The sequence below is a fragment of the Protomyctophum bolini genome (genome assembly GCF_963924005.1).
Source record: "Protomyctophum bolini genome assembly, chromosome: 20".
Taxonomy (NCBI): domain Eukaryota; kingdom Metazoa; phylum Chordata; class Actinopteri; order Myctophiformes; family Myctophidae; genus Protomyctophum; species Protomyctophum bolini.
The window spans coordinates 30,888,039-30,912,500 of NC_137881.1; the positions used below are offsets into that span (position 1 = coordinate 30,888,039).

The window sequence follows — 24,462 nt, forward strand, 5'->3', positions numbered from 1 at the left end:
ATCACAATCATTTTATCCATTTATACATTATAGCTATTCAAAAATAGCAGATCTATACGCTCACTTGCGTGTCACTTTGTGCCGTGCTGCAAGCTTGTGTATACATCTGCTATTTTTTTATTATTATTATTTTATTTACACGTCTTCTGGGGTTTCCTGGCACAAAGAAGCACTGGTCTATACACCAAAAATTATTTTCCAAAAAAACCCCAAAAAACTCCAGAACCGGGCACAAAGGTTAGTGACTGAGCCAATAGGGCGGTCTCGGCCCGGAAGACGGTTCCGCCCCCCCCCCCTTCTCTATGCCCAGAAAAGCATTGGGTGTCTTTCGGGGCTATACATGGAATATGACTCTGGCCGCTCTCGAACAAACATCTCAGCCACCCGCAGCCGTGGTCAGCATGTCTTGTCAGCATGTCAGCCGCGGATACATTACCTAAGCGTAACTCCCGTCACATTCAACCAAGAGAAAATGCTTCTTCATGCCTATATATAACCCATTCTGACCTGAGATCAGATTCATGCGAGGTTTCCACTAGGACACGCGCTGATCTGATGAACCCATTCTGACCTGAGATCAGATTCTAAAAAATGTCAGTCGTTCTTTGATTTTTTTCAAAAATAGCAGACCTACAAGCTCGTAGCGCGCCACTCGGTGGCGCGCTACGAGCTTGTAGATCTGCTGTTTTTCAATAGCTAAAGCATAACATGGTGCTGACACCAAAATGGGTTCCCGTTCAGAATGGGATAAACGTGGGTGTCCTTGACTTGACAAAGTTTGAGAGCCACACACTGCTATAGAAGTCCTCTGCCATGCTTTTTTTTTTAATACCACTTGCGGGCTGAATTAGTGATTCTTTCTTTAGTTCGAGACTAGTGGCTCGCCCCTCAATATATATAGACTCATTTGGACGTGAAACCATGCACTCGCCTTTGATGGCAATTGGATGATTTGAGGCATTTTGTTCCAAAAAACTCTGTTGGCTCTATATAACAGGCCAATGTGAAAAGGGTGGGATATATTCCTCAGCCTATAGTAGAAAAGCCTGTGAAAGATTTCACTTAAGTTGCATGCTGCAATCTGGAGGAGTAATATAAAAAAAATATGTGTTTTTACAAAAGTCAGCCTCCTGGTGGCGCTATAACGGGCCGTTCTGGAAATTTGGGGCAGAGGTTCTTCATCGTTGGCATCCAGGGAGTGTGTGTGTGTGTGTGCAAAGTTTGTCATCGGAGATTAGCTGGTAAAAGACGCACGCACGCACACACAATCCTGCAAACTTTCAAAGCCAATGTTAGCCAATTTAAATATGAACTATCGGACTGGCGACAGACGGACGGACACACACACACACACACACACACACACACACACACACACACACACACACACACACACACACACACACACACAGACAGACTCACACACGGACGGAGTGCAAAACATACTCTCTCCCCATGCCTTCGGCCTGGTGGAGACAAAAATCTTAATGTTGCTCACTTTTACCCAGCTGTCAGGAGTCATACAAATGCTTGTCAGCGCTTGACATTGAATGGATTCGCCCTGCAGTACTTATGCAGGCATCAGGCGAGAGATGAAGGAATTCTACATTATGGGCAATTTATATGAAGGCTAAACTAAACGCCATTGTCACTGACCACTAGGCCTGGTGAAAAGTTCTGAATGATGCCAACATGTATTTATTTATGAATAAATAAATGAGTGTGTGGGGGGGGGGGGGGGGGGGGGGGGATCCGCAAAAAAAAAAGCAGATCTACAAGCTCACAACCCGTAGCAACAGCTCTTTTTCAGTCAATAGATTACCGTAGTTGATATAGTTAAATCAGCGGACCAAGGACAGGACTCCCCCAGTCATATCAGGTTCAAGTGATTTTCTCTCATGGGGACGACAATTTCCTACCAGCTAATCGGGTCAATATACAGTATTACTGTATATATATATATATCGTCTCTGACGGGGTGGAAACCTCATTGTGTTCAACGACGCTGTTACGTTCAGGTTATACCGTCAGGGGTTCAAATTCAAAAGTATCGAAAGTATAGCAGATCGAGAAGAAAACGATATTCTATGGGAGAAGAAACGTGGATCTTATCTTATCTAGCCCATTTTGGGGCGGGAACCCCTTTTGGTGTTTTAAGTTTTAAGCATTATGTTATACTTTAGCTAAAATAGCAGATCTACAAGCTCATAGCGCGCCACCGAGTGGCGCGCTACGAGCTTGTAGGTCTGCTATTTTTGAAAAACCCGTGAAAATGCGGCACAAATCTTTGAATATAATATAATCCTTCAGAGCGAACATTTTCTTTCAGCGCCACCTGGTGGTCACCAGTTTAGGCTTTGGTTACCAATTCGCCCATTATAAAAGAATAAATAAATACATTTTCATTCTATTATGCATGTAATGAGCATGTCATCACCTGTACACCAGATTAGAGGAATTTTCAAAATATGGATTAAAAAAAAAATAATCAAAAAAACTCGTCTTATACCGTCCATGGCAATCAGTGCATAATTGGATTTCAGCTCGTCTTAACGTTATGGCACTTTAAACTGTTGTTATAATATCGACGTTGGGGGCCCTAAATGGGCTATATAGACTATAGAGTTCAGAAGGTAAGAGGGGGCCCAGTGGGACGTGGCCTTTTGGCCCCCTCTCTGGGGGACTGGGGGTAATTCGGGGTAATGAGATCCCTGTGTCCTGTGGTGGTTATACATTCTTCTGGCCTATAACCTGGCAGCCGTTTTCGCTTTCCGTGTCGCTTAGTGTCAGAGTCAACAGAAGGATCTGGCTGCCGTTCAGACAGACACACACACGCGCACACACGCACACACACACACACACACACACACACACACACACACACACACACACACACACACACCACACACACACACACACACACACACACACACACACACACTGCTGTAGTACACATGCTCAGTGGTTGGAAACATATGTACTCAACTGTTTTACTGTACTGTATAATGTCTTCAAATGCAGTGAAATAGTTTATTACGGAACTAGCAATGTTTCGGGTCTCTACGGCCTTTATCCATAAAGATAGCCCGATGAAGGCCGTAGAGATACTGAAAGTTGGAAATGCTCCCAGTAAAGTAAAAGTACCTCAACATTGTGTTTTACTTAAGTACAGTATACTTGAGTAAATATAATTAGTTACTTTCCACTGCACTGCTGACATGGGCTGAGCAGAGAGCAGCCTGTCGTCTCCAGTGTTCGTTTTGACAGCAATTTATTTTGATTTAGTTTTAGTCATATAGTCTTTTGAATAAATTACATTTTTTGTCACCTGGAATGTTTTAGTGTTAGTCTATAGTTTTAGTCGACTAAATATAAGATTTCCGTAGACTAAATCCACAGTTGATTTAATTGACTAAAATGTGTTTTAGTTAGCCTTGATGGCGTCATAATGGCTTAAATGGCATAAAGCCTTGTTAGCCTTGATGGCGTCATAATGGTTGATTTTACACTTGCTGAAAATCTACTGTACAAGCTCACAATGCGTGAGCTTGTAGATCTACTATTTTCAGCATTCCACCAAACATAAAAATAACTTGTCTTTTAGTTCTACTGGATCTCTTCTCCACTAGTCCCTCCCTGCCGTTTTAGTCCGTTTTTATTTGTCGACAAAATTGTCAGTACGTTTAACATTTAATCATAGTTTTAGTCACCATGGCTTGGTCTTTATTTAGTTCTTATTCCGTTTTCCTCGGTGTAAAACGGCAAACGTTTTCCGTCGTAGTCTTAGAAGTCAACACCGTCTCTGACACGTCCTATAGCTTGGCTTATAGACCGACTCACAGAGGTTTCCTGGGTGCGGCGGCCATTACTGAGGTGTATATACCATTAAGCTGCAACAGCACCGATTAGCTACACCTGGCCTATACGGAACACCTGCTCCATGGATTACACCTCGGTAATGGCCGCGCCCATGCAGGGCACCCCTCTGTGAATGGGCTTATATCCTCCCAGTCAGTTCAGTTCTCTTCCCCACCGTGTATATATATATATATATATATATATATAAGCCCCTCTGTGATTGACAGAGCCAATGAGCTGGAGCCTCTCTCTCTCTCTCTCCACTGTCGGGTCTGGTCATTATGCAGCGCTCTGTCAGAGAGTGGGAAGCATTTATATGGCCCTAGTAGTGGTCGTAAAGTTAAGGAGAGGAGGGCAGGGTCGCCAGCGTGGCACTTTGAAGCGGCATAATTGCCACGCACACTGTAGCAGGGGGGGCGCGCAACGGTAAATCCAACCCGCGGTCTTCTCACTCTCACCCAAACACGGTGAAATAGTCCCGAATAGTTCATGAAGACAAATTATCACGAAATGAGTCTCTTTCAGGAACTGTTCGTATATATAGCAGAGCCTGCTTGGTTATAGCGGCGGTTGCCACGCCGACAGCCTGCGGAGATGAGACGGGAACAATGCAGACGCACTCTCCTCCGAGCCCTTCAGGTCACACATAATATAAATGACACACACACACACACACACACAGGCCATAAACCCCTGTGTGCACCTATAGCTGCCCCCCCCCCATGCATTTGTAATGACTCTCATAATTAACGGGGTCAATATTTACTACAGAGGAGTACACGTCTCCCCAGCGGTTCCAATGCTATCGACGATGCACTGAAAGGGACAACGTCACGTTTGATCAGACCATTTGAATGCAGGGGCAAATTATAGCCATTGGGGCCAGTGGGGCCGTGGCCCATGGGGGCCCTTGGCTCTCAGGGACCCTTCAGGGAAATTGGACCGTCAGGTACTATAGGTTTGATACCCTGAAATGGGCTCCTGGGGTCCCTTCATTGGCCATTTATTTTGTTAAATTTAGGTCAAAAAGGTGATAAAAACACTGACAAACATAAAAATGTTGCACACATGCATGCGCGCTATGGGGGCCCTGCAAAGATTTACCGGCCCAGGGGCCCACGTGGGGCCGCGTGTCACTCCCCATCTCTCTCCCCATTCTGCCTTTGTATCTACTGTTGTTCGCTAAAGGCATAAAAAGCCCCAAAACCAAAAGAAATCACACCCGTGTGAAGTGAGGGGCGCTAATATATTATAGTCTATAACTCATGTTGATTAGGTGATGGTAAAAAAAAAAAAACGGTGCACAAACACAAACATTAAACGGCATTGACGATAAAGAGACAATATGACGTAATGAGGCACATTTATGACGTATACATTTTCCCTTCATTGTCAATGAGCGTCCCCCCTCAAAAAAAGACTGATATGAGGTCAGGCAACTTACGTGACCAGTTAAGACTGAGGTTAGGCCTGATGGAGGGGAAAGGAACTGGTTGGAATAACGTGTTCCTTCCACGCGCTACGTCCAACCAGGGAAACTCCCCCCCTGTCAGGTGTAAAGGAGCAACTTGGACACTCGGGCATGAAGGAAGCATGAGTTCAAGTCCGTTGCTCTCCCCTTGTCCCCCATATATGGGGGACTAGGTTGGTGGAGGGTGTGTGTAGAGCCCAGGATCACATTAGATGATTGACACAGGGGTGAAAAATGGTGTTACAAAATCGTGGGATAAAAAAATGTATAGGTTAGGAGCGGCACAGTGGCACAGTCGGTAGTGCTGTCACCTCACAGCTAGGAGGTCCTGGGTTCTATAGCTGTGAGGCTAGAACCCCCCCCGTCCCAGGTTGGCATAGGAAGTGTAGCGCCCAGGATTACATTAGATATTTACCACTGGGTGAAAAAATGGGTTGCAAAAATCAAAATTAAAAGACTGTGGTTATAGGGTTAGAGTTGGGTAATTAGCAATAGGGTGGACGAGATCGACGCACAGAATGTACTGAGATCTTTGTATAGGTCAGGATTTTTGTCCCCTTTCAGTGCATTGATAGCACTGGAATGTAGAAGACATTCTTTTAGAATCTGATCTCAGGTCAGAATGGGTTAACAACAAGTGACTGGGTGTATTACTGTAGCAAAATGTGTCTATTCTCCTTGGCTCTATAACAGTGCGGCGGTGCACGGCTGGTCCCCCCACCCCCCCCCCCCCCCCCCAGCCGTGCATTATTATCTTAATACGAGATGCATATCATATGTCCATGTTGGAATCCATGAGGACGGGAATGAATGACATTAAGAAAAGGGGGTGAAAACGAGGTGTGGCTATAATTGCCGTCGGGGTCATTTATAGCTATACCCTCACAGCATGTGATGTAGCTGCATTAATCGTCTCTGTTGGGTTGGGTTGTCCTAAAACTTTTCGGGATTCAACCTAAAATAAAATGGCTACGACGCGCTTAAAACACGTCGCTTAGTTCGGGTCGCGTTTCGAGCTCGCGGATCTGCTACTTTTTATGCTTTTGGCTGAGGTCATAATATTGTCAGTTAAGGTCTAAAGAGAAGCTCCCCTCTCTGAGTAAATGTTTTTTGTATTTAAAAGGATATTAATTTCCCTTTCAAACATGCTTGGGGTAATATTAATGTGACTTTTGCGAGCATCCCAGACAGTTGCTTTATTCAGTATATTTAGATATATATATATATATATATATATTCAGACACACACTTTTCCCATAATAGACCCATTGCGACTTCGAACTCCATTTTTTAACCATGATATAGAATTGTTGAAAACGCCGGTTCATTGGTCCGGGTGACTGATATATTGTCCTATCAGGGGGCCGTGCTTTTTCAATTACTTATTTATTTCATTTATATATATATATTATATAATTTATATATGTTCCCCAAAAATTACATTAATTTACAATGGGTTTTATATAGGACAGGGGTGTGCCCGATGCAATATCTAAACAGTGACTCAAGCAACCTGCTATTGAAAAATAGCAGATCTACAAGCTCATAGCGCCCCACCGAGTGGCGCGCTACGAGCTTGTAGGTCTGCTATTTTAGAAAAATCGAAGAACGACTGACATTTTTTTAGAATCTGATCTCAGGTCAGAATGGGTTAATCAGACCCAGTGTGTGTGTCCAGTGGAAACCTCGTATGAATCTGATCTCAGGTCAGAATGGGTTATAGTATATCCTGTAAAACGAGAGTGACGTTTTAAACCAAGTAAAGATGGACCACCTCATATATATAGTGTCCATTTTCTCCACATGTAAGCTAAGTGCTATCGCTGCAAAAAGGACCTATATAACGCATGGCGCGGTGGTGCATGGGTCGACGGTGACAAGAGAGGGACATACGTGTCAGCTGTAAACTGACACGCACGCACGGAGAGCGCCGCGACTTATATACGTACAAGGCATTTACTGTATACAGGCAAAAAGGTCGGAGTTCAACCAGACACGTATACTCGACTGAAATGCGGACTATAACGGTTCAGGCCGCGGCCTCGACGAGGTAGAAAGGAAAGGAGGCACTACTAGTCGAAACATAGAAGTGGTGTCAGTGGTGGAGAAAGTGTTCAATTGTAAAAAAAGGGCCTGAAGTGGTTTAATGTATGTTTTGTTGTAGTGTTTTGTGATACTCAAAATGTACGAAGTAAGTTAGTAACTAGTAACTAAAGTTGTCAAATAAGTGGAGAAGTAAAAGTACTTGACATACGTACAGTAGAAATACCTCAAAACTGTACTTAGGTAATGTACTTAGTTGCTTTTCGAGTGGAGGCGATATGTGGCATATATAGCCCATGAAGACCTGAGGCTGATTCTATAAATCGGGGCTTCCCAAACTGCAGCTATTGAAAAACAGCAGATCTACAAGCTCATAGCGCGGCACCGAGTGCTGCGCTACGAACTTGTAGATCTGCTATTTTTTTGAAAAACCTTGAAAATGTGACGCAAATCTTTGGATATTTCAGAGCGACCGTTTTTTATTAATTCAAATCTTTCGTTTCTGGGGAGGTCCCTGGAACAACATATTTTCAGATATGGGGGGGGGGGGGGGGGGGGGGGGGGTCCGCAGCCAAATAGAGATAATTCTGGGGGTCCTTGACATGAAAAAGGTTGAGCACCATGCACTGACATAGAAACACATATAGGTTTTTTCTGAAAAACTTTTAGGATTTAGAAGCCATTACTTTTTAGAATCGGCCTCGGGTCTAAATGGGTTAAATATATGAACATATGCCAGAATATGGCATATTCAGGTTCATATATGTACATATATTATGTGTAATATACTGTATGCACATATGTGGATATAGGAAATGTATGTGTATATATTTAGCTTATGCGACATATGCAGGCGGCCAATTTAGAATAAAATGTCACATAATGTTGCACATATAAAAATGTGTATATGTTCATATATTTCATTTACACGTGTGGGGGGGGGTGGTCAGCTATGCCGGGAGGTAACGGGGTGCACGGCGAAAATAGTTTGGGAACCACTGCTATAAAAGAAATGCTGGTGAGGAACCAGGCAACCACGCATGCAAACAACTGTCAACAGTGTCATTTCACAAACCAACATATTCCAAGTATTCAAGATCAGAGGTATCATTTCATCATGCAAAACTAACAATGTGATCTACGTATATGCTTATAATAAATGCCCCTGTGTGGGCTATAGCAAATTATTGGGGGAAAAACCTCTAGAGAGCTCTCAAAACTAGGATCACAGAACATTTAGAAGTATAACATCATGACAAAAAGAGTCCTTTCGCGCTACATTGTAGAAAATTGCCCCATTCCAGGTGGGAGGAGTCAGACTGAGAATTGGCACACCTGCACTCAGTTGAGTGGAGTGAGCCCACACACCTGCACAGATTGCAGAAAGCCTTGAAAAGGCACTCACTTGGTGCCCTTGTGAAGAGAGACACAGATGGGGCTTTTCAAACAACTAGAGCGGTGCCCTTTGGGCACTGGCCTACTTGGAACGATGCAAGTTGGAAATGAATGCCCCACCCAGTTAATCCCATATATGGAGTTCTTTGTCAGGCATGCCCAAATATGGGTGACAAAAGGACCCCCAACATTACATGTATAAAAAAGAGAATATTTGTGTTTAAAAAAAGATACAAATTATTATTCAAAAGCTCAAAGTGACGCAGCGTGAGCTTGTATATCCTGCTATTTCCGAGACCCACTGTTCTACAGTATATGTAGGCTATACGTGCTGTTGCTATGCGTAGCGAAAATCTAAAATGACACGGACATGCTTTCCCGCGATTTTAATGGCTTAAAGTGACTACTAGTGCGATATTAGACTTGATAGCAGAGAGATATAGCTGAGACTATAGGGCCCTGTGCACTACTCTCTGGCGTCTGGCAGTGAACATTACATTCTAATAATAAAATAAAAAAGAATAATGTGCATCGCTGTCAGTCAAGTGTCATCGTCGACGTTCCAAAGACGCCGATGATTGACTGCTTTTATTGCACAGAGCGGAGCCATGTCGCTCTCTCACTCGTTCTCCCGTGACTCACCGAGATGTCAGTCTTTCAATCATTCAGTCATTACGTCCCACCCACACCTCACTCACTCACGTACGGTACTGCACTGTACTGTCTCTCTCTCTCTCTCTCTCTCTCTCTCTCTCTCTGTATCCAATTATCTGACACAAACTATTGAATAGCCACATGCACATTCAATTGCCAAACATTCAATAGCCTGCGAGGGAACATTTCTCGCAACGCGAATATAGCGAGCATACTTTTGTCGATCAGTACCATACCATGTAGGGGTGTAATGGTGATACATTTTAACCCATTCTGACCTGAGATCAGATTCTAAAAAATGTCTTCTGCATCCTGACAGTTTTCCATTCTGACCTGAGATCAGATTCTAAAAAAATCTTCTACGTCAGTCGTTCTTCGATTTTCAAAAAATAGCAGACCTACAAGCTCGTAGCGCGCCACTCGGTGGCGCGCTATGAGCTTGTAGATCTGCTATTTATATGCGGTACGATACGTTTCACGATACATGGTCGACGATGCGATGCATGGACGATATTGGTTCATTCATGGCGATACATTGATTTAAAATCGATACCGTAACTATTTAGCAAATAAATTCAATCCGTGTTAAAACGTGGATATGCAGCTTTTTTTTTAAAGGGGAAATGTATCAATATAGATATGAATATGTTAAAATACATACACATTATATTTGAACACAAACTCGTGCCTTGACAGGAACACAGAGATTACACACGTTTATCAATGGACCGAGTGTAGCAATATGGAATGTAAAAAGTAATTAAACCATTCCTTTTCTTTTTTTTCCTTCTTAAAATGGCTAAATACAACGCACATTTGTAAAACGAGATACGATGCGATGCAAAGTCAAACGATACGATATGTTGCTCTTTACATTTCGATATACTTCGATTCTTGAAATTAAAATAGATTTTTCCGATGATACTATTATCGTTACACCCCTTAAAACTGACCACTCTCTCTCTCTCTCTCTGGTGTTACCTTGCAGAGGGTGGTGATGGTTACAGGCAAGGTCAGAGGTGAAATATCAGGAATATCTTTGGTGCGACGGCTTTGACTGTAATTTGCTGAGTCTGTTGGTGATCTTTGTGTGCGTGCGTGTGTGCGTGCGTGCGACCGTGCGTGCGTGCGTGTGTGCGCGCAGGGTTTTTCAGGGGGTCATCCAACCTGTCTTCTTGGCTGACAGCATTTCTGATGTGTCTGCACTTTCGCCTCTCTCTCTCTCCTCTTCCACTCTCCCTCTGTCACCATTCTTCTCAATATAGCTCAATGTATCTCTCTCTGTGTGTCTCTCTCTCTCTCTCTCTCTCTCTCTCTCATAACAACAAAATTCAATGTCATCAATAGCAACAGAAATAACATAATTTCAAGAAAAAGATAATTATGTACAGATTGGGGAAAAAGGAAGGGGGGAAGGATCGTTTCTTCACACGCACGCACACACACACACGCACACACACACACGCACACACACACACACACACACACACACACACACACACACACACACACACACAGACATAGTGACAGATACCATCAGTGTCCCCCGCCCACCTCCTCACATTGTGTCATCGATATAATCCATCATTGTCAAAATAAAGGAACAACTATAAATGAAGCAATATCCTACTTCATGGAAACTGTAGGGTCAAATGTCACGGGTGTCCACCAGGGCAGGTGCACGGTTGTGGCCTCCTGGTGGCGCTATAATAATAGTCCAATGTGAAAAGGGTGCCATTTCTTCTTATATATACGCCTTGGATGGCAATTGGATGATTTGAGGCATTTTGTTCCAAAAAATGTGTTTTGCAAAAAATCCACCTGTTTGGTGGCGCTATGACAGGCCAATGTGAAAAGGGTGGGATATATTCCTCAGCCTAGTAGAAAAGTCTGTAAAAGATTTCAAGTATCATCGTTGGCATCCAGGGAGTGTGTGTGTGTGTGTGTGTGTGTGTGTGTGCACAATTTGTCATCGGCCGGGTTAACGTTGCCGGAGATTAGCTGTTAACAGATGGACGGACACGCACACACACACACACACACACACACACACACACACACACACACACACACACACACACACACACACGCACACGCACACACGGACGGAGTGCAAAACATACTCTCTCCCCATGCCTTCGGCCTGGTGGAGACAATTACACAATGCCGTTTGTTCATCAGTACAATGGACTTGTTTTTGTTTATTCGCACAATTGAATTCAAGCAGTACATAATAAGGTAACAATTATTTAAAAAAAGACACAAGCGCAGCTGAGAAAGGAAACCTATATGAAAAGAATCAAGTATAGGTTTAACATAATATAAGACGAACGATAAATGAACGTGCTGAATGTGTGTAGAGCGTGTACGTGCGTGTGTAAGTACAGTAGTACAGTATAGGGCTACATTAAATAGTAGCAGCAGGTGGAGAGGCTTGATTCAGCAGGCTGGCCCTCAACCGATCTCTAACAACATTCATGTAACAAATTGATTGCAGGACTTAAAGGGAACCCCTTTTGTTTTTTTTAACTAAGCATTATGTTATACATTAGCTATTGGAAAATAGCAGATCTACAAGCTCATTCTATTTTTGAAAAATCTTCTTTCAGAAGACTTTTTTTTTTTTTTTTTGACGTCAGGCCTAAATGGGTTAAAGGGGCACTTCACCCATTTTCAATCTGTCTCCATATTATGCACGTACTATAGTGTACGGCCATATACTTCCTTCACATGTGTTACTACCGATCATACACAATGTAAGACTCTGTTCCATTCTGGACTGGTCATACAGGCACAAACACACACACGCACACACACACACACACACACACACACACACACCCACACACACCTATTTTTTTACAAGTTGAACCCCGAGTGTGAGTCATGTTAAGGAGAAGTATTCTGAATGTATTCTGTCTGTCTATTCATAGCTGTGACATCATAGAGCTATATGGTTTCATTATCACTAGATGACCTCATCATTTCTGTCTGACCCTAACGAGGGGGGGGGGCGGGGGGAAAAGTAATTTAGCAGTGATTTATTTTATAATTATATGTCATGTCCTACTAGTATGAACGAATAGGGGAAGGGGATCAACGGCAGCGTCACGCGTGATTCTGTGTTTGACGCTGCAGAAACTCTGACGTGTGTCTCAAAGGACACGATTGTTGGCAGAATTACGGAAAGTTTAGAACAGTTTTTAGCGGTCCCGTTTAACCCTAACAATGTGTACTTATACGTTCCCTAATGCAATTAGCCCCTTTCGCTATAAGTCAACCTTTCCACTAGGCACAAGGGAGTTCCGACCGCGCCTCTATAGCCTATACGGAAGGCCTGTCTGGTGCATCTCAGATGGCAGGACAGGTTACAGGAGGAAAAGGAGGCACTGGAGAGCAACTCAGACAGTTTAAAAGCCCTTATTTTGTTATCGGGGGGCAAATAGAAAAAAACGTTTCGATGTTTCAGTTACATCTTCGTCAGGTCGTCGTGACCTGACGTATAACATAAGGGCTTAATAAACTGTCTTGAGTTGCTCCAGTTGCCTCCTTTTCTCCTTTCCAATAATAGGCAACGTTAGCAACGCTTGCTGAGAGAGGAGACATGGCAACTTTCCTTCTCACCCATGGAGGTGACATGGCAACTTTCCTTCTCACCCATGGAGGTGACATGGCAACTTTCCTTCTCACCCATGGAGATGACATGGCAACTTTCCTTCTCACCCATGGAGATGCATGTTAAATGACGGGGATTTCTCCATATATAAATTAATCGATCATTTCAGTAGCAAAGAGCTGCCTGACGAAGGTCAATAGACCTGAAAAGCACCTCACCTAAATCCTTCAGCAGATGAGCGGTGGCTTTTATTTTTATTTTTTTACATGTCTTCTAAAACTAGTCAAGCCGGCCTGCAGTACAGGCTATGCACTGTGACTGGACAAAATTAATGTGCATGACATTATTTCAATTGACTAGAAATATGAGGAAATGTTAGAGGGAGAAACAGTATCCAACCGTCCGACAGGAGTTTTCATGCAATGCACGGTAAGACTTGGTATTATTGCCATCACCTGGGAGGGTCAGTTGTGAGTCGTTAAGATGTGTACGTGTTCAACAACACAGCCATGCAAAATAACATTGACAGCCATGAGGTGACGAAAGCTTTGCCGTCCTCAGCAACGGTTGCTAAACTATTTGGAGTGGCATTGGACAGTCGCTTTTGGGGTGGGGTTTAGCGAAGGGATAATTTAAATCTTTTTTTTTGTGTTTTTCTTTTTACCCAATGAAGGAATGTCTGATTCGGCCACGCCCTGAAATACCCTTTATGTGGGTCTAAGAAAAATGGAAAACATCCCTCGTTGGTGGAATGTATAGAGAACAGGTCAAGAGTCAAGACTAATGTTGACAAATGTTTCTACAGCCAGCTAGCCATTCATGCAGAGGTAGGGACTTAATTTACGGCTCTGTGAATGAAGTTAATTCAACTTTTTATCTATATATACTCATGTTACACACACACACACACACCCACACACACACGCAGTCACACACGCAGTCACGCATGCCTGCACGCATGCTCGCTCGCTCACTCACGCACGCACACCACACCACACTTCACGGTTTCCAAAGCAATTAACATTTGGCTCTCTCTTAATAATTCATACTTCCTGGGTGCTAATTATCAGCTATTCTCAGCGTCCCTGGCGCCGCCGAACACCCTGGGAGCTCGTTGGGCGCTGATTGGCTACATTCAGGATTGATAATGGCAGGATGTCAAGAGCATGTGTGTGGCCGACTCGACGTGCGTCACACTGACGCCTTCGACGCGTCACAGCCTAGTGTTGCCATGTCTGCTTATTATTATAAGCGACCTTGGGTTTCTGTGGTATATAGTTTGCAGGTTTGCGGTTATTTTTGGGGAACTTTGTTTCTATAACGTGAGTATTGTTTTTCTCCCTAAATGTTTGTTTAACCCATTTAGGCCTGAATACATAAATAAAATCTTCTACATTTCTGAAATTAAATATTTTCACAAATTTTCAAAAATATAGCAGACCTACAAGCTCGTATAGCGTGAGCCATGAGCTTGTAGATCTGCTATTTTTCAATAGCTAAATTATAACATAATGTTTAAAACACCAAAAAAAGGTTCCCAGAATGGGTTAAACCAGTGAGAATGAAACATTCTCATTGTATTTTATGTATTTATCTGCAAATATGTTTGCTAGCAGTGGGGACCCCCCCCCCCCCCCCCCCATATACCAGTAAAAATGTAATATATTTTCTCCTGAAAATGGCAGATCTATACAGTAAAAGCTCAGAATATGGTTTAACAAAAGAATCTGATGTATATAGATTACATTCATAGCTTCTTTAAGGTGCTCATGTGGTCTATTATTATATAGTCGCTTCTTTTGGGCTTGTTTTCCTAGACCTGGTCGCTTTTTTATCTCACTTGTCACATGGCCTTCACAGCAGTAAAGAGCAGCGAGCATTCACGTCTTCCTCTCTCGCTCTCTCTCTCTCTCTCTCTCTCTCTCTCTATCTCTCTCTCTCTATCTCTCTCTCTCTCTCTATCTCTCTCTCTCTGCGGGAACACGCGAAGAAGCAGCAAGAAAGCAGGTTTCTCTTCCTATGATGGATGGAAATGGCGCTCGCGCCCGGCTTCAACTTGCAGCGTCGTCGAAGCGTCATTTCCATCCACCTGCTGTTTAAACCCATTTTGTGCGAGGGAACCCGTTTTGGTCTTATAGCATTATGCTATGCTTCATAGCTATTGAAAAATAGCAGATCTACAAGCTCATAGGAGCTTTTGTGTAGGTCTGCTCTTTTTGAAAAATCGACTGAAAGAACGACTGACATGGAAACATATAGCTTTTTCAGAAAACTGTCAGGATGTGTAGAAGACATTTTTTTTAGAATCTGATCTCAGGTCAGAATGGGTTTAAAAAAAACCCGGAAGAGATGCCTGGAGGACGCGTTATGTGCGGCGAAGGTGTGCTCACGCCCTCTCTCTCTCTCTCTCTCTCTCTGTGTCTCTCTCTCTCTCTCTCTCTCTGTGTCTCTCTATCTCTCTCTCTCCCCTGAGGGCTGGTATATAGCCTCCCCCCTGGCTAAGCGTTCACTGTCCCAGGCTATTTCCAGAGGTGACTTATATACCAGCCACAGCATGCACCGCAATAAGGCACACTGCACACTGTAAGCGGACACTCACTGTTCTGGGAGAGTCAGTGAGAAGGTAGTCCAGTCCCTGCAGAGCCTCAGTCTCCCCACCGAACACTATGCAGGCCCTATACATTCGAATAATTCAAATATAGCCGCTCTACAAGCTCACAACGTACTGTCGATTGTAGATTGGCTAATGGCTATATACTAGTTGAACAAATGTTCTTCAAAATAGTAAAGAAAAGAATCACACCCGTGTGAACTGAGTGGTGCAACTCCCCTCTCTCTCTCTCTCTCTCTCTCTCTCATTAGCAGGCAACAGTGCAGCACTGTCTCTCTGTTTCTGGCACGACAGCGCCCCTACTGGTGCTCATTAACGTCACATAGGCGGACACACATAGGTGAACAACACATACGGGTGAACGGACACCATAGGTCAACACGGACATTGCTGTTCCTTGGAGTGGTTGCACCACTCAAAAAAGATAAGGAGTTTAGAGATAAGGTGGGCAGTGACGAAAATAGGGGCCTATATGTATAGCCGCATGCGTTGGGCCTGAAACGCTAGACTAAAATGTGAATGTGGGATGTTTTTTTGTTTGTTTGTTTGTTTTTAGCTTTTTTTGATGGAGGTGTGAATTTTTTAGCGATGATTTGATTGGCTGATCACCCCATAGCGATGATTTGATGATTGGCTGAGCAAAGTATATATATATATTGAAGATTAAAAAAAGTGAGGGCGGAAAATTGAAGACGCCAATCGTGATGACCGGAATGTGATATTGTATGATAAGAGCACGGAGCACCCCTCACTTCACAGGAGTGTGATTTGTTTTAAATTGAATATGGGTGATATATCGATGAAATATTGATAGCATAATGGGAGACTAGTAGACGGGTATCGTACACAATTTATAGTTCAGTGAATCTTTGTGTTAAAGCAGCACTTATGTTGGGTTGAAGTGCTGGAATTACCATTGAGCTAATTGAGCCCTGCATGCTTGCCATGCAGATACATTGAATAGTTATATTTTATGAACATATACAGATTGGACAACATTTTAATGTATTAATTAAAGAAAAGTTAAACAGTGAGACTTTAAGTGCTATATATATATATATTCATAAAATAGACCACATTTTGGAAGTGGTTTTGCCTATAATGTCAGTGGATGGAAAGTGGTTGAATTGTGTCTTTTTATAATGATAATTGTGTTGGGCCAGGGTTAAAAAAAAAAAAAAAAGCAGAATATCTGTATTTTTGCTCTACCCGTCGGCTTAACCGATTGGCCGACCTTATAGCGTCAAATGTGCAACTTCGCTGATTGGCTGAGTTCTGTGTGACTTTTGTTTGAACTGGCGCGAAGCTCCGCCCCCCCCACTATATTCATGTCGGTGGAAGTTGCTCAGTGGCGTTTTGAAGCACCCGGAAGAGCCTTCTATACTTCCGCCTTTTCATTTTTGTAAATCTGTAAATGTACTGTAACAAACGACAATAATCTAATGTATACAAACTGAACATCTCAGAGAATCGATAAGGGGGAGGGACTAGCACACTGCTTTTTCACTTTGAAATCACTTCAAACTTTCTCTGGGATCAGCCAAACTATTATGAGAGACCAGCATTTCTTCCCTTTGGTCAATGGGAGGGAATTTCAAAAGTCTCTGTATAGGTTGCAAATGGTCCCACAGGCATGTACTTTGACTCATATACCGTATATTTAGGTATACTCGGTGGCACAGTATATAGGACGTCATGTTTTGCTAGGTGGGGGAAAGGGAAGACAAATAGAGCTTGTGTGTTCTGATGTAATCGTCTGCAACTGTAATATATAACTCTGAAACTCACTGTCACATCATCGCTAATTCCTCTCTTTCTCTCTCTCTCTCTCTCTCCCTGCCTCTCTCTCTCTTGTATATATAATCAGATCTTCCACACATCCGCACACACGCACGCTGCTTCCCGTCAACTTCATCAGCAAACACGAAAATCTTTGTTACTCCCCCCCCCCCCCCCCCACACACACACACACACACACACACACAGGTCGTGAGAGCAAATCACTGCACGTCATGATTCATAATTGCAAAAGTATGACACATTCATTTATAGGCCATGTTTTCGCCAATGGTTTCCGAATCAGACCTTTCGGAAGTATAACCGTGTCGAGGAGAAAGTCTCTTTTAATCAAGAAACCCTGATACTTTATACGCTCAACATTACGGCACCTCTGCTACCTCTAAACTCCCTTATACCTCTGTCTGAACATGGACTGTGTATAGCAGTGTGGACCCACAAATGCCAGAATTAAAAAAACTGGGTCAATTTCTATACGGATTGCTGAATGCACAACAGCTAGCGGTGGAACTGTGTGCTATATGCCATGTTCAGAGAAAGCGACGCATTCATGGAGATTTAGCGAACCACGCTTTACCCCTGCACCATGTGGCTAGGAGACAGAAGCAGCTCAAATTGAAAAGGGTCAAAGTTCAACGTTGCCACTGCCGCTTTGTGTGGTGAGAGATTGATCGAGATTAATTATCCCATTTTGGACTGAAAAAAAAAAGGCTTCTAAATCCTAAAAGAATTCAGAAAAATCCATGTTTCTATGTCAGCGGTGCTCAACTTTTTTCATGTCAAGGACAACCAGAATTATCTCTATTGGGCCACGACGGACCCCCCATCTCAAAATATGTAGTTCCAGGGACCCCCCCCCCCCCCCCCCCCCCCCCCAGAAGCCAATATTTGAGTTAAAAATGTTCGCTCTGAAATATATATTCAAAGATTTGCGGCACATTTTCACGACTTTTCAAAAACAGCAGACCTACAAGCTCGTAGATCTGCTATTTTTCAATACCTAAAGTATAACATAATGCTTAAAACACCAAATGGGGCCCAAAATGGCTTAAAAGGAACTTCATGGCCTAGATTTCTCACCTGAAATACATACATCATTTGCACCTATATAAAACACATAAACTATTTGCTAAACAAGCTGGCAGAGACGAGTGTCTCTCTCTGTACTCTCTACTTCTCCTCCCTGCCGGGAGGGGGGGGGGGGTGCGGCCGCTGACCGTGGTCCACTCAGAGCAGCGCGACGCGGACACGCCCCATTTTAGCGCACCTGGCTTGTGAATGTCCGCACTATGTATAATGTAACATTCACCCGCCGCAGGCTAGCCGGGGTGTGTGACTGGTGTGAATTCAGCGTAGATAGATAGATAGATAGATGTCACCGAGTGCACCCATACCATACACCACCCTCCCTCCTGTCACGCTTTGCACCGACAACCTCTCCCCATACTACTCCGTCACTTTGTCACCCCACTGTGGGGGCAGAAGGCCAGTATGAGTGTCACTCATGCTGCTTGGCAAAGGAAGGGGCCCTCGGCCAACTTGTTCTGAAACTTGCCTCTGCAACAACTCGTCTCGCCTCCATACCCTGCTGCACCCCCATGGCACACACACACACCACAACAACCCCCCAAACACAGAATTATAGGCACATTGCCCGGGGCAAGTTTCGTGTTTGCCCGGCAAATGAGGGGGGAACCCTCACTTCCAAGTTCCATGCCCAATAAACCTCCTTCATTTCCTGGTCGCCACTTATTATCCCCGCTGACCCCCTCCCCCCCCATGCTCCCTGCCAGCCACAACTATAACCACGCAAACACCCCCCCCCCCCCCCCCCCCCGCATCCGTATTCCGGCTATATAAAGCTTGTCGATCTGCTATTTTCCACAATAACAGAAAACAGAAAAGACACTCAGTATACATCATGTAACACCCGGGATATCCAAGTCTCCAACCGCGTGGAAAAGCCAACATCTTATAACCACTAAGACAAAAAAGGCACAATTGCCCATGGCTTGGGGGGGGCAGAGATATTGGACTTCTGTGTCTATATACACTCACCCCCTTTTTGACCTCCTCCCGGATCGTGACCACCACCACGACCCATCGGGACACGGCGCCAATGTGTAACACCCCGGGGAATCGAACCCTTATATGCAAGGTCTCTCCCGCATGGAAAAGGCCCAACATCTTAAAGTTAAACCATTAAGCAAAAAAGGCCTTTGGCTTTAACCCATTCTGAACGGGAACCCATTTTGGTCATGTTATGCTTTAGCTATTGAAAAATAGCAGATCTACAAGCTCATAGCGAGCTCGTGTAGGTCTGATATTTTTCGAAAAATCGAAGAACGACTGACACATTTTTTTTTTTAATCTGATCTCAGGTCAGAATGGGTTATTATATAAATCAGACCAGTGTGTGTCCGTCCGCAGTGCGGAAAAAAAACCTCGTATATGAATCTGATCTCAGGTCAGAAGAACGGCTTTATAAATATAACTACCCACCTCCAGGGCCAGCTCCTCGATCTGGAGCTGCTTGGTGGCGGCGCGGTCCCCCGCCACGTTCTTGTGGTAGTAGATGACCATCACGTCGTACTGCTTCATCACCGACTTGTAGTTCTTGGCGGTGAGGTCGACCACGCGGTCCTTCCCGTCGTACTCGGGGATCTCCAGGCCGCTCTCCCCCCAGGAGAGGCTCCCCAGCGACAGGAGGAAGACCGCCACGAACCAGGCCCAGGCCCACTTCATCGTTATAGTATAGGTCGACTTAGCTTAAAAAAGACGCTAACACACACTCTGAACCTGCTTTTAAAAAATATATATATTTTTTTTTTTCAGGAGAGGGTGGTGGCTCAGCGGCTGTCCGTCAGCCAGGTGGTCGGCGGGTGGGTGGGGATATAATTAATTAAAAATAAATAAAAACACACGGAGCGTTGTTCCTAATGAGAGCAGCTGGACTTATCGGGGGGGAGCACCAGGAACAAGGTCCGCGTGTCGTTTCCTTCGTGTGTGTGCGACCGGCTAGAGAAGAGCAGGTCAGAGTGCCGAGCCACCCCTTTTAAAAAAGAAAAAAAAGAAAGAAGGATTACATGCGGTGTGGTGACCGCACGCACGTGGTCATTTTCATTTTGGGAGAGGGGGGGAGGGGTTATTGGAGAGGAGGCACTACTGCCTATACCGGTGAGTGTCCGAGTGTGTGTGTGTGTGTGTGTGTGGTGTGGGGTGGGGTGGGAGAGGGGGGGGGTTGCTGCTGAGTAAGGGTCAAGAAAATAGCAAATGGGCAAGCGAATGGGGCGGAGCTATCTTTTTGGTTCCTCGTCTCCATGCAGCCACCTGTCTGAGAGTGTGGGCTGCAAAGGGCCACCCCCCCCATGCCACTACTCTCCCATTGGTTTATTTCAAAACGTATAAGAATTCATTCAGAAATCTTTTTTTTTTTTGTAAATTATTATAATAATAATTTGGCAAGTCGATATGTCAGACAATTTCTTTGCATATTTGTGTGTGTGCGTGTGCGTGTGTGCGTGTGCGCGCGTGCGCTCTCTCGCACATGTAGTTGGTTTGTTTGTAACCAACTAAGTTGTACAATATAATAATTATTTGGCAAGTCAATAAGTCAGACAATTTCTTTGCTTTGCATATTTATAGTCGAAATACCGGTATACTCTAATGTCACTATTCTATATTGTGAGCAGTTTCTATTCCATAGCATACAGTAGCACTGTGTGTGTGTGTGTGTGTGTGTGTGTGTGTGTGTGTGTGTGTGTGTGTGTGTGTGTGTGTGTGTGTGTGTGTGTGTGTGTGTGTGTGTGTGTGTGTGTGTGTGTGTGTGTGTGTGTGTGTGTGTGTGTGCGCGCGCATGTAGTTGGTTTGTTAGTACTGTAAGTGGAGAGACTTTGTTGCTGCCCTGTGTGCCCGTCCAGTGTAATGGGGGGGATACAGTATAAGTAAGTATACTGTATGTAATATTGTGACAGAGAGAGAATGCAAGCTAGTAAAATATAGGCTATACGCAAACCATGAGGGAAGGGCTTATAGGGGAGAATACTAACTACTAACTGTCACGTTGGAATGAGGGCATGGATGGATGTATGTCCGCCTGGACGGACGGACGGACGGGTGAAGTGGAGAGTAAAATATGGCTCCAGAGGATTCCATGGCCATATTAAGTTTTGTGGAAGAAGAACCTGATACTGGCTAAAAATAAAGGCCTCGGGGTGGAACAACGGCGTGGACACCGTTGGCTTCCACACGGTCCAAGCAGGGCTATGGAGACACTTTATATGAAGGCCGTGTCTATATAATGCGTTATGGTCATACTTTGTGTAATGCAAGTCACAAACGTTTGATAGTATACAGTGAGGAGGAGGAGAGCTTTATAGGAGCACTCGCTATACACAAGAGCTTCCAAACAACAGGCTATTTGCAAATGGCCGAAACGTACGTATAGGTGGTTAATGTGTGTTTTTGTGACAATAATAACCAAAATCTACAAAGTAACTATAGTAACTAAACATTTACTGTAATTTCCCGACTATAAAGCGCACCTGAATATCAGCCCCGCACCAGCTAAATTTAGGGGAAAAAAAACATGTGTACATGTGAATATAAGCCACAGGTGGCCATAGAAATAGATTTAGAAGGTCCCCTAGTGGCCCTTAGATGTAAAAAAAAATCCATAGATTAGCCGCGCCGTTGTATATAGGCCGCAGGGTTCAAAGCATGGGGGGAAAAAAAGTAGCGGCTTATAGTCCGGAAACTACGGTATATAGTTGGAAATACTCTGTTTAAGTACAAATTCCTCAACATTTTTACTTAAGTATAGTACTTATAGTTACTTTACACCGCAGATAAAGACACACGAGGAAAGGTAAGAGGGGGGGGGGGGGGGGGGGGAAGAAGAGGAAATGAGAATGTCAATGTCAGAGCTTTTTGTGATGTTGAATTTCACGGTGCCGGCGTGTCCAGCTGTCGTCGCACTATAAATTAGTTAAAGCCATTTTAAAATGCTTTTATATAGGCACAAAAGGTGCTTGACCGCCCGCAAATATATAAAAAGCAGAATAAGAGGCACAATGACGCCGTTATATAAGATCTGTGAGATTATATATATATATATATATATATATATATATATATAACCACACCATAATGACTTTAATCGGAGGAGGAGGAAGAAGGCAAGATGGCCAGAAACAATCTGGACGACAGGGGGATAATGGGTTTCTCATCCTTAAATCATCATATTTTCCTGACAGCTTGAATGAGGAGCGTGCGTGCGTCCTGTGTGTGTGTGTGTGTGTGTGTGTGTGTGTGTGTGTGTGTGTGTGTGTGTGTGTGTGTGTGTGTGTGTGTGTGTGCGCGTGCGGTGCGTGTGAGAGAGGGAGAGAGAGAGAACATATATGTTGACACACATATATAACGACGGCTGTTCTACGGAATGGCTGACATGACTGTGTGTGTGTGTGTGTGTGCGTGTGTGTGCGTGCGTGCGTGTGTGCGTGTGCGTGCGTGCGTAAGAGAGAGAAACCTATTTAGGAAAACTTGATGTACAGTAGTCAGAACCAAAGGAGAGCGAGAGAGAGAGAGAGAGAGAGAGCATTTAGTCGGCTATTAGTTTCCAAAAGAGAAAGAGGAGAGGGGAGCTATTAATAACGGTGTGTAACGTGATCTCTGCTGCTGTCCTATGGATGCCTCAGACAGTGGGTGCCTATCTGGATGCCATGGGGGCACAGAGGAGAGAAGAGCAGGGTATACTGTATGATGATGGTGATGTGGGCTAACTAGGGTTTGGCACAGAGACCAACGGGCATTATCACTACAACACCGGCCGCGGTCGGCTTTCAGAGCTATTCACGAGTCAGTCCCTTAGCTGGTATATATATATATATACGGGAGATTATATCACAAACTGATTGAAATAGGAACTGTACATTTTTGCTATGCAGTTTGAATTTATCTTTGGTTTGGTGTGATGTGTTGTTTTAAACACGTCTTCATTTGTTTGTCTTCTGTTCTATTTTCAAAATTTCTATCCCACGATTTTGTAACCCATTTTTTCACCCAGTGTCAATTATCTAATGTAATCCTGTGGGCGCTACACTTCCTCTGCCAACCTGGACACACACACACACACACACACACACACACACACACACACACACACACACACACACACACACACACACACAAAACGGACTGACCTCATGCTTCCTTCTATGCATGAGGAGTCCAAGCCGCTTCTTCCCAACCAGTTCCTTTCCCCTCCTTCAGACGCCCCCGGCTGAACAGGTGGAGGCAGTCAGTACAGAGATATTAGAATTTTATTAACGTGAGAACGATGACTTCTATCATAGCATGCTATAATAGGGTGGCTCAGGGGTATAGAGTGGCTGGATGGTAACCGCAAGGTTGCCAGTTTGAACCCAGGCTCCCCCAGAGTTAGTGTCGAAGTGTCCTTGAGCAAGACACTGAACCCCTAATTGCTCCTGATGTGCTGGTTGGTGCCTTGCATGGTTTCCGCCGCCATCGGTGTATGAATGTGTGTGTGTGTGTGTATGTGTGTGTGTGAATGGGTGAATGTGATGCACAATCTATATGTGAAGCGCCTTGGATAAAGGTGCTATATAAATGCACCGTTTACCATTTATGCTAACTTTCCAGGAATAGAAAGCCTGCTGTTTCCTATTAGGTGAGAAAATGCTAATGGTTTAGTAATTAGTCAAATCTTTCGCCAGAATCTATTATTATTTACTGCACCCCTGGCAGGTAAATAAATCTTTCAGGCAGGTGGACTTTGATTTTAGGTTGCCTGACCGGGCGGGCATGTGCTCGTTTGAGAGGAGACACAACGTTAACCATCTGAATTATAAACACAAAACGAGATATCTCATGTCTAAACACCTGCATGTGGCCATATAAGCAACGCTCTTGTCTTCTGGTCTTGGTGAGTTATGACATTTTAATGGCATTCTTTATCGCTCACCCCTAGAAAGTTAAATGTAACGGTCGGTAATTGTA

At 44.0% G+C, this 24,462-nt stretch overlaps 1 protein-coding gene across 3 annotated transcripts in view; it reads right to left on the reverse strand.

Moving 5' to 3' along the window:
* casq1b (calsequestrin 1b) overlaps window positions 1-20,467 on the reverse strand; it is a 45,086-nt gene extending 24,619 nt beyond the window's left edge. For all 3 annotated transcript variants that reach the window (XM_080792935.1, XM_080792934.1, XM_080792933.1), the window contains exon 1: window positions 19,948-20,467. In XM_080792935.1, coding sequence (XP_080649061.1) covers window positions 19,948-20,190 — 243 coding nt within the window. In that variant the 5' untranslated portion in view covers window positions 20,191-20,467. The remainder of the gene's footprint in view (window positions 1-19,947) is intronic.
* Between the last annotated feature and the right edge of the window lie 3,995 nt (window positions 20,468-24,462).